The sequence below is a fragment of the Scyliorhinus canicula genome, chromosome 20 (assembly GCF_902713615.1).
Source record: "Scyliorhinus canicula chromosome 20, sScyCan1.1, whole genome shotgun sequence".
NCBI lineage: Eukaryota > Metazoa > Chordata > Chondrichthyes > Carcharhiniformes > Scyliorhinidae > Scyliorhinus > Scyliorhinus canicula.
Genome location: NC_052165.1, coordinates 83,146,372 through 83,157,875, shown reverse-complemented (window position 1 = coordinate 83,157,875; position 11,504 = coordinate 83,146,372). Strand labels below are relative to the sequence as shown.

At 46.1% G+C, this 11,504-nt stretch overlaps 1 protein-coding gene across 4 annotated transcripts in view; it reads right to left on the bottom strand.

Moving 5' to 3' along the window:
* Positions 1 to 1,492: 1,492 nt before the first annotated feature.
* The window catches only part of LOC119955164 (aldo-keto reductase family 1 member D1-like), a 97,526-nt gene continuing 87,514 nt past the window's right edge, over positions 1,493 to 11,504 (bottom strand). For 3 of the 4 annotated variants that reach the window (XM_038781122.1, XM_038781119.1, XM_038781121.1), the window contains exons 8-9: positions 4,927 to 5,009; positions 1,493 to 1,668 (exon numbers count right to left, since the gene is read on the bottom strand). In XM_038781122.1, coding sequence (XP_038637050.1) covers positions 1,626 to 1,668; positions 4,927 to 5,009 — 126 coding nt within the window. In that variant the 3' untranslated portion in view covers positions 1,493 to 1,625. The remainder of the gene's footprint in view (positions 1,669 to 4,926; positions 5,010 to 11,504) is intronic. The other variant, XM_038781120.1, reaches the window with a different exon arrangement.

The following is an 11,504-nucleotide window of genomic DNA, read 5'->3' as shown; positions in this document are numbered from 1 at the left end:
AGTTGTTTTTCACTGTTGGTTTAAGTTCAGGCGTTTTTTTGTGTTCTGAGGCAAGAAAAATTGGTTTTACCACTTTAAGTGTCTTGTTTTCAATTTTCGGGCATTTCCCTTTTAAGTGGGCGTGGTCAGGATTCTCAGACGTCATGACGTCACGCGTAGGAACGACTTGCACATGCGCAAATCGGCTTTCTTTCCTTGTGCGGTTCGGTGTCCATTGCGCATGCGCGGCTTGCGCATGCGCATGACGGTCCGCGACGAAGACTTTTTTTGACTGCGCATGCGCGGCTTGCGCATGCGCATAACGATCGGCGCCGCGATCTTTTGTAAACTGCGCATGCGCGGCTTCCGGTTCCAGCGCATGCGCAGACGCAATTTGTAGTTTTTTGCTTGCCCGAGACTGCAAAATGTGTTCCGACGCCATTTTATCGCGGATTTCAGCGTTTTTTCTTTCTAAAAGTTGTAAGTTACCTTTTCTTTCCGATCTGGACTGGATTTCAGCGTTTTGGCTTTGTGAAAAATTCATGTTATTTCTTCTTTTTGATCTGTACTTTTCATTCGCGATTTCTTGTTCTTTTCGTGATTTTTTGTTTTGCATCACTCAGTCTCTGTGCAGTTTGGCCTCTGAGCATGCCTTGCTGTTCAAATTCTTTACAGTACTCTTCAAATTTGTTTAGTATTGTTTGTAAGCTGTTTCTGTCTTCACCTTTTGAGTATTTAAATCCATTATAAACTTTCCTAGCTTCATGTCCTTCGATGAGCATTGCTATTTTAATTTCGTCTGAGGCTGCTGCTGCATCATTTGCTATGATACCGAAATCGAACCATTGTTTAAACCTTTTCCAGACACTTCTTACATTTCCAGTCGTGTCCAGCTGAAGTGGGTATCCAAGGCACATCCTCCCATCAGCGATGTCTTCCCAAGTCGAATGTCCAGTAGGAGATTTCCATGCCATTTTGTTCTTTCTGTGTCTGCCACTGAGTTGTCCTGTAGTAAGCATCTGAAGCCACTCCTGGGTACCATGTGTTGTTCCTCGAGTCTTAATAAAGCTCGTAGTCTCAAATGTGGAGAAGATGCTTTATTGTGAATTCGTTCTCTCTTCAGAGCTTAACCGACGGCTACCTTAAATGCTACTAGCTCGTGTGTCTGTGTCCTGCTACCAGTTCTGCCTTCCGTGGACTGTGTCCTCACTTCCTGTCCCGGTGTATTTGTATGGCTCTTCCGTGCTCCCTCTAGTGTTTGCTCAGTTGTATTGCATCTAGTTAACTTGTGATCACCACACCAAGATCAAGCTATCCCACTCCCTGTCATTCTGGTGTGCTCCATGTGCCTATCCAATAACCGCTTGAAGGTTCCTAACGTGTCCGCCTCCACTATCACAGCAGGCAGTCCATTCCACACCCTAACCACTTTCTGAGTAAAGAACCTATCACAGACATCCCTCCTATATCTCCTACATTTGATTCGAGATGTAGACAAGCTGGACAAATAAAATATGATAGAATTTATTTTTATTTCTAATTATTTGTCTACGTTGAAAGTATTTGCACATTGTATGTCGACGGCTTCATTCAGGAACACTGCATCACTCCTCCATCCTTCCAGGTCGCTGAGCAGACCGCCCAGTTCAATATTCATCATTGAAAGGATACTCAGGGTGATCTTTCCACCTACAGAATTGGAAGAGAAATGATGGATTAGGATAAGGCAACAAGATAAAACCAAAGGTAGACTGAGCTTCACCACGAACACAGATCGCACAACTGAGCCAAGCAGTCCTGATTTGCCAGGTTTGTTATTGGCAGCTACTGAATGGTAATAAAGATGGTCCAGTTGGCCTCGGTGCCAATGGAGGAGGTGGAAAGAACATCAACAGACTGTTGATGGTTATCCAGTGATTGTGAATGGAAAGTTTTGTTGGCGGGTGAGATTTTTAGAATTGGGGTCGGATTAAATCAGTCTACTTGAATTGAACAGAATCACAGCAAATGGAGCATTTCTACTTCAATGCCAGGAGTATACGAAATAAGGTAGGGGAACTGGCAGCATGGGTTGGTACCTGGGACTTCGATGTTGTGGCCATTTCAGAGACATGGATAGAGCAGGGACAGGAATGGTTGTTGCAGGTTCCGGGGTTTAGGTGTTTTAGTAAGCTCAGAGAAGGGGGCAAAAGAGGGGGAGGTGTGGCGCTGCTAGTCAAGGACAGTATTACGGTGGCGGAAAGGATGCTAGATGGGGACTCTTCTTCCGAGGTAGTATGGGATGAGGTTAGAAACAGGAAAGGAGAGGTCACCCTGTTGGGAGTTTTCTGTAGGCCACCTAATAGTTCTAGGGATGTAGAGGAAAGGATGGCGAAGATGATTCTGGAAAAGAGCGAAAGTAACAGGGCAGTTGTAATGGGAGACTTTAACTTTCCAAATATTGACTGGAAAAGATATAGTTCGAGTACATTAGATGGGTCGTTCTTTGTACAATGTGTGCAGGAGGGTTTCCTGACACAATATGTTGACAGGCCAACAAGAGGCGAGGCCACATTGGATTTGGTTTTGGGTAATGAACCAGGCCAGGTGTTAGATCTGGAGGTACGTGAGCACTTTGGAAACAGTGACCACAATTCGGTGACCTTTACGTTAGTGATGGAAAGGGATAAGTATACCCCGCAGGCCAAGAGTTATAGCTGGGGGAAGGGCAATTATGATGCCATTAGACATGACTTAGGATGTGTTGGTTGGAGAAGTAGGCTGCAAGGGTTGGGCACACTGGATATGTGGAGCTTGTTCAAGGAACAGCTATTGCGTGTTCTTGATAAGTACGTACCAGTCAGGCAGGGAGGAAGGGGTAGAGCAAGGGAACCGTGGTTTACCAAAGAAGTGGAATCTCTTGTTAAGAGGAAGAAGGAGGCCTATGTGAAGATGAGGCGTGAAGTTTCAGTTGGGGCGCTTGATAGTTACAAGGAAGCGAGGAAGGATCTAAAGAGAGAGCTAAGACGAGCAAGGAGGGGACATGAGAAGTCTTTGGCAGGTAGGATCAAGGAAAACCCAAAAGCTTTCTATAGGTATGTCAGGAATAAAAGAATGACTAGGGTAAGAGAAGGGCCAGTCAAGGACAGTGGTGGGAAGTTGTGTGTGGAGGCTGAGGAGATAAGCGAGATACTAAATGAATACTTTTCGTCACTATTCACTCAGGAAAAAGATAATGTTATGGAGGAGAATGCTGAGACCCAGGCTATTAGAATAGATGGCATTGAGGTGCGTAGGGAAGAAGTGTTGGCAATTCTGGACAAGGTGAAAATAGATAAGTCCCCGGGGCCTGATGGGATTTATCCTAGGATTCTCTGGGAAGCCAGGGAAGAGATTGCTGAGCCTTTGGCTTTCATTTTTATGTCATCATTGGCTACAGGAATAGTTCCAGAGGACTGAAGGGTAGCAAATGTGGTCCCTTTGTTCAAGAAGGGGAGTAGAGTTGTGGGTAAAGTCTTGGAGAGGATTATAAGAGATACGATTTATAATCATCTAGATAGGAATAATATGATTAGGGATAGTCAGCAGGTTTTGTGAAGGGTAGGTCATGCCTCACAAACCTTATCGAGTTCTTTGAGAAGGTGACTGAACAGGTAGACGAGGGTAGAGCAGTTGATGTGGTGTATATGGATTTCAGTAAAGCGTTTGATAAGTTTCCTCACGGTCGGCTATTGCAGTAAATACGGAGGCTGGGGATTGAGGGTGATTCAGAGATGTGGATCAGAAATTGGCTAGTTGAAAGAAGACAGAGGGTGGTGGTTGATGGCAAATGTTGAGAATGGAGTTCAGTTACGAGTGGCGTACCACAAGGATCTGTTCTGGGGCCGTTGCTGTTTGTCATTTTTATAAATGACCTAGAGGAGGGCACAGAAGGTTGGGTGAGTAAATTTGCAGACGACACTAAAGTCGGTGGAGTTGTAGACAGTGTGGAAGGATGTTGCAGGTTACAGAGGGACATAGATAAGCTGCAGAGCTGGGCTGAGAGGTGGCAAATGGAGTTTAATGTAGAGAAGTGTGAGGTGATTCACTTTGGAAAGAATAACAGGAATGTGGAATATTTGGCTAATGGTAAAATTCTTGGCAGTGTGGATGAGCAGAGGGATCTCGGTGTCCATGTACATAGATCCCTGAAAGTTGCCACCCAGGTTGATAGGGTTGTGAAGAAGGCCTATGGTGTGTTGGCCTTTATTGGTAGAGGGATTGAGTTCCGGAGCCATGAGGTCATGTTGCAGCTGTACAAAACTCTGGTACGGCCGCATTTGGAGTATTGCGTACAGTTCTGGTCACCTCATTATAGGAAGGACGTGGAAACTTTGGAACGGGTGCAGAGGAGATTTACCAGGATGTTGCCTGGTATGGAGGGAAAATCTTATGAGGAAAGGCTGATGGACTTGAGGTTGTTTTCGTTAGAGAGAAGACGGTTAAGAGGTGACTTAATAGAGGCATACAAAATGATCAGAGGGTTAGATAGGGTGGACAGTAAGAGCCTTCTCCCGCAGTTGGAGGTGGCTAGCACGAGGGGACATAGCCTTAAATTGAGGGGTAATAGATATAGGACAGAGGTCAGAGGTGGGTTTTTTACACAAAGAGTGGTGAGGCCGTGGAATTCCCTCCCTGCAACAGTAGTGAACTCGCCAACATTGAGGGCATTTAAAAGTTTATTGGATAAGCATATGGATGATAATGGCATAGTGTCGGTTAGATGGCCTTTAGTTTTTGACTTCTCATGTCAGTGCAACATCATGGGCCAAAGGGCCTGTACTGCGCTGTATCGTTTTATGTTCTATGTTCTCTGCTCCCCTGAGCCATCAGGATTGGGTGTGGTTGACCAGTAATAATAATTTTGCTTTTAAACAGATTGAGGCTGTAGTTAAAGTGAAGGTAATGGTCTGGACACGAGAGACTTACATGAGTAGTTGGACATATCGTTCATTCCTATTGAGAGCGCTGATCAGCTTCATTTCTTCATTAGTCAAAGAAAAGTCAAAAATCTAAGAAATTGTAAAAAAGAAAATTGAGCAATGAGGAGAACAAGGACGAAAGCCCTTTTTAAAAATTTAATTTGCTAATTAATTAACGCAATGTCAATTTGAGGGGTTCAGTATTCTGACTGTGAGCTGGTCCGGGAGGCTTCCAGTGTCACAGATGGCTTAATCTGCAGAAAGTGCACCCAACTGGGGCTCCTCACAGACCGCATGATTCAGTTGGAGCAGCAGTTGGCTGCATTTAGGAACATGCAGGTGGCAGAAAGCGTCATAGATAGCAGTTATATCAATGTAATCTCACCCAAGGTGCAGGTAGAGAGATGGGTGACCACCAGAAGTGGCAGGTAGTCAGTGCAGGGATCCCCTGTGGATGTCCCCTTCTCGAACAGGTATACCCCTTTGGATACTGACAGGGGTGGTAGCCTATCAGGAGAAAACAGCAGCAGCTAGAGTAATGGCACCATGGCTGGCTCTGATGTTCAGCAGGGAGGGTCAAAGTGCAGAAGAGCAATAGTCATAGGGGACTCTATAGTCAGGGGAACTGATAGGCGCTTCTGTGGACGTGAAAGAGACTCAAGGATGGTATATTCCCTCCCTGGTGCCAGGGTCCAGAATGTCTCAGCAAGGGTAGTGGGCATCCTGAAGGGGGAGGGCAAACAGACAGAGGTCGTGGTACATATTGGTACTAATGACACAGGCAGGAAGGAGGATGAGGTCCTGCAGCAGGAGTTCAGGGAGCTAGGCAGAAAAAAAGACAGGACCTCAAGGGTTGTAATCTTGGCATTATTCCCTGTGCCATGTGCTAGTGAGGCTAGAAATAGGAAGCTAGAGCAGCTAAATAAGTGGCTGAACAGCTGGTGTAGGAGGGAGGGTTTCAGTTATCGGGAGCTCTTCCGGGGCAGGTGTGACCTGTATAAGAAGGGTTGCATCTAAACTGGAGGCATAAATATCCTGGCTGCGAGGTTTGCTCGTGTAACACGGGAGGGTTTAAAATAGTATGGCGGGGGAGTGGGTACCGGAGCATTAGGTCAGAAGGTGAAAACATTGAGGGGGAACTGGGAAATAGGGTCACTATGGCTCTGAGGAATACCACACAGGGAGATGTTGCTGAAAACAGCGGGACTGGTGGCCTGAAGTGCATATGAAGGGCGGCATGGTAGCACAGCGGTCAGCACTGTTGCTTCACAGCGCTAGGGTTCCAGGTTCCATTCCCAGCTTGGGTCACTGTCTGTGCGGAGTCTGCACGTTCTCCCTGTGTCTGCGTGGGTTTCCTCCAGGTGCTCCAGTTTCTTCCCACAGTCCAAAGATGTGCAGGTTAGGTTGATTGGCCATGCTAAAATGCCCCTTAGTGTCCAAAAAATGGTTAGGTGTGGTTACGGGGATAGGGTGGAGGTGTGCGGCTAAGGTAGGGTGCTCTTTCCAAGGGCCGGTGTAGACTTGATGGGCCAAATGGCCTCCTTCTGCACTGGTTGGATTAGTACATGGAACTATGATGTTGCTGCCATTACAGAGACCTGTTTGAGGGAAGGACAGGATTGGCAGCTAAACGTTCCAGGATTTAAATGTTTCAGGTGGAATAAAGGGGATGTAAAAGGGGTGGAGGAGTTGCACAACTGGCTAGGGAGAATATCACAGCTGTACTGCAGGAGGACACCTCAGAGGGCAGCTAGGCTAGATGGGTAGAGATCAGGAATAAGAAGGGTGCAGTCACAATGTTGGGGGTTTACTACAGGCCTCCCAACAGCCAGCGGGAGATAGAGGAGCAGATAGGTAGACAGATTTTGGAAAGGAGTAAAAGCAACAGGGTTGTTGTAATGGGAGACTTTAACTTCCCCAATATTGATTGGGACTCACTTAGTGCTCGGGGCTTGGAGTTTGTAAGGAGCATCCAGGAGGGTTTCTTAAAATAATATGTTGATAGTTCAACTAGGGAAGGGGCTGTACTGGACCTGGTATTGGGAAATGAGCCCTGCCAGGTGGTAGAAGTTTCAGTCGGGGAGCATTTCGGGAACAGTGACCACAGTTCAGTAAGTATTAAAGTGCTGGTGGACAAGGATAAGAGTGGTCCTAGGGTGAATGTGCTAAATTGGGGGAAGGCTAATTATAACAATATTAGGCGGGAACTGAAGAACATAGATTGGGGGCAGATGTTTGAGGGTAAATCGACATCTGACGTGTGGGAGGCTTTCAAATGTCAGTTGAAAAGAATTCAGGACTGGCATGTTCCTGGTGAGGAAGAAGGATAAATACAGCAAATTTCGGGATCCTTGGATAACGAGAGATATTGTAGGCCTCGTCAAAAAGAAAAAGGAGGCATTTTTCAGGGCGAGAAGGCTGGGAACAGATGAAGCCTGGGTGGAATATAAGGAAAGTAGGAAGGAACTTAAGCAAGGGGTCAGGAAAAGTAATTGGCAAATAGGGTTAAGGAAAATCCCAAAGCTTTCTACACGTACATTCAAAGCAAGAGGGTAGCCAGGGAAAGGGTTGGCCCACTGAAGGACACAGGAGGGAATCTATGTGTGGAGCCAGAGGAAATGGGTGAGGTACTAAATGAATACTTTGCATCAGTATTCACCAAAGAGAAGGAATTGGTGGATGTTGAGTCTGGAGAAGGGTGTGTAGATAACCTGGGTCACATTGAGATCCAAAAGGATGAGGTGTTGGGCGTCTTGAAAAATATTAAGGTGGATAAGTCCCCAGGGCCTGATGGGATCTACCCCAGAATACTGAAGGAGGCAAGAGAGGAAATTGCTGAGGCCTTGACAGAAATCTTTGAATCCACAGGTGATGTCCCGGAGGACTGGAGAACAGACAATAGCCAATGTTGTTTCTTTGTTTTAGAAGGGTAGCAAGGATAATCCAGGGAATTACAAGGCGGTGATCCTTACATTAGTGGGAGGGAAATTACAGGAGAGAATTCTTCTAGACAGGATCTACTCCCATTTGGAAGGAAGTGGTCGTATTAGTGAGAGGCAGCACGGTTTTGTGAAGGGGAGGTCGTGTCTCACTAACTTGATAGAATTTTTCGAGGCGGTCACAAAGATGATTGATGCAGGTAGGGCAGTGGATGTTGTCTGTATGGATTTCAGTAAGGCCTTTGACAAGGTCCCTCATGGCAGACTGGTACAAAAGGTGAAGTCACATGGGATCAGAGGTGAGCTGGCAAGGTGGATACAGAACTGGCTAGGTCATAAAAGGCAGAGAGTAGCAATGAAAGAGTGCTTTTCTGATTGGAGGGCTACGACTAGTGGTGTTCCACAGAGATCAGTGCTGGGACCTTTGCTGTTCGTAGTATACAAAAATGATTTGGAGAAAAATGTAACTGGTCTGATCAGTAAGTTTGCGGACGACACCAAGGTTGGTGGAATTGCGGATAGTAAGGAGGACTGTCAGAGGCTACAGCAAGATTTAGATCGTTTAGAGACTTGGCGAGATGGCAGATGGAGTTTAATCCGGACAAATGTGAGGTAATGCATTTTGGAAGGTCTAATACAGGTAGGGAATATACAATGAACGGTAGAACCCTCAAGAGTACTGACAGTCAGAGAGATCTAGGTGTACAGGTCCACAGGTCACTGAAAGGGGCAACACAGGTGGAGAAGGTAGTCAAGAAGGAATACGGCATGCTTGCCTTCATTGGCTGGAGCATTGAGTGTAAGAATTGGCAAGTCATGTTGCATCCGTATAGAACCTTAGTTTGGGCACACTTGGAATATAGTGCTCAATTCTGGTCGCCACACTACCAGAAGGATGTGGAGGCTTTAGAGAGGGTGCAGAAGAGGTTTACCGGGATGATGCCTGGTATGGAGGTCATTAGCTATGAAGAGAGGTTGAATAAACTTGGTTTGATCTCACTGGAACGAAGGCGGTTGAGGGGGTGACCTGATAGAGGTCTACAAAATTACGAGAGGCATAGACAGAATGGATAGTCAGAGACTTTTTCCGAGGGTAGAGGGGTCAATTACTCGGGAGGGGGAGGGGGGGGGGGGGGGTGGAATAGGTTAAAGGTTCGAGCGGCAAGGTTTAGAGATGTACGAGGTAAGTTCTTTTACACAGAGGGTAGTGGGTGCCTGGAACTCGCTGCCGGATGAGGTGGTGGAAGCAGGGACGATAGTGGCATCTTAAGGGGCATCTTGACAAATACATGAAAGTAACAGCTTCTGGCCCCTCTGGACCATATTCCCACTTACTCAAAATTCTTGACTTTCTCACTCTGCTGTTGCTTCACTCTCCACCCCCTGCTCCCCCCTCCACTCCCCAATTCTGTGTAGTCACTATTTGATCATGAACACACCTCAGTCCGAGTTGGATAAGGAGTGAGAGATCTGTTATCGGGTCAGGTTGAAAACCCGTCAAGGCAATGAACAAATTGAGAGGTTCCAGCAGATCCAGTAACTGTTAGCCAGTTTCATAGAACATAGAACAGTACAGCACAGAACAGGCCCTTCGGCCCTCAATGTTGTGCCGAGCTTTGTCCGAAACTAAGATCAAGCTATCCCACTCCCGTCATTCTGGTGTGCTCCATTTGCGTATCCAAAAAACCGTTTGAAATTTCCTAAAGTGTCCGACTCCACTATCACAGCAGGCAGTCCATTCCACACCCTAACCACTCTCTGAGTAAAGAACCTACCTCGGACATCCCTCCTATATCTCCCACCCTGAACCTTATAGTTATGCACCCTTGTAACAGCTACATCCACCAGAGGAAATAGTCTCTGAACGTCCACTCTATCTATCCCCCTCATCATCTTATAAACCTCTATTAAGTCACCTCTCATCCTCCTACGCTCCATAGAGAAAAGCCCTAGCTCCCTGTCTGTGCGGAGTCTGAACTGGGCAGAAGTTCATCAAGTCGTATTGCCGGTAGGGTATAGGAAGGGGGTGTTGCGAGTAGCATATGAGGTACCAGTGGGAGGTTATGTGGGAGTAAGGAAAACTCAAGCTAAAATACGAAAACACATTTTTATTGGCCTGGACTACATAAACATGTAGTTACATTTTGTCGATAATGTCACACATGTCAAGTGATACGGAAACCTCAAGCAGTGATAAAACCCAGCACCCGTACTACCCATTCCAGCATTTAAGAAACCCTTTACAAGGGAACCAATTGATTGTATAGGACAGCTTCCTAAAACAAAAAGTGAGAATCAATATCTTTTGTCTATAATTTGACTATCTTTTGGCTACTTTGGCAGCACAGTAGCACTGTAGATTCCGGCTTGGGTCACTGTCTGTGCGGAGTCTGCACGTCCTCCCCCTGTGTGCGTGGGTTTCCTCCAGGTGCTCCGGTTTCCTCCCACAGTCCAAAGATGTGCGGGTTAGGTGGATTGGCCATGCTAAATTGCCCGTAGTGTCCTAATAAAAGTAAGGTTAAGGGGGGGTTGTTGGGTTACGGGTATAGGGTGGATACGTGGGTTTGAGTAGGGTGATCATGGCTTGGCGCAACATTGAGGGCCGAAGGGCCTGTTCTGTGCTGTACTGTTCTATGTTCTATGTTCTATGTTCTAGTGTTGGGTGGGGTTACTGGGTTGTGGGGATAGGGTGGAGGTGTTGACCTTGGGTAAGGTGCTTTTTCCATGAGCCGGTGCAGACTCGATGGGCCGAATGGCCTCTTTCTGCACTGTAAATTCTATGACCTATGAATAATGGATGTGTCTAATAGGTTTCCAGAGGCCATTACAGCACGCAATATTACAGGCAAAAAGATTATGGAGGAGTCACTTAAAATTCTTTACTAGATACGGACTACCCACAGAAATACAATCAGATCAAGGATCAAATTTTACCTCAAGGTTAGTCAAAAAAGTTATGGATAGCTTAGGACAAAACAATTTAAATCAACTGTGTTCCATCCAGGATCGCAGGGTGTGTTAGAAAGGTGGCATCAGACATTAAAGACGTTTGATGTGAAGTGACGCCCCTCAAGCTGTAAGCCCCTGGTGACAGACTAGTTATGGAAATTACTAGCTATGAAAACAGACAAAAGTCTGCCTTCGTTCACGACTATGCGATGGAATGGAATTAGAACACCAAGCTTTAATATATATCAGGAAAAGCAAAGGTCTGAACACTGACCTCAGGAGAAACCTTTCTTCTGTCTGAAAAATTTGCCATTACTCTGCTTCCTTTAATCCATGAGCTATAACTTTTCTCACAAGTCTGTTGTATGGCACTATAATGAATGCCTTCTGAAAGTCCATGTACAGTAGCATCATCTTCATCGACCCTTTTTATTACCTGCTTAAAAAACTCCAGCATCTTGAAAACATATATATAGAAAATATAAGCAGGAGGAGGCCATTCGACCCTTCGAGACTGCTCCGTCACTCATTATGATCATGGCTGTCATCAAGTTCCATACCCTGATCCCGTCTCCCCCCGCCCCCCCCCATATCCCTTGATCCCTTTCGCCCAAGGGCTATAGAAACCAGTTAGTTAGTGAATCATGATTTCCCCTTTAGAAATTCATGCTGGATCTTCCTAATCAACACAAATTTT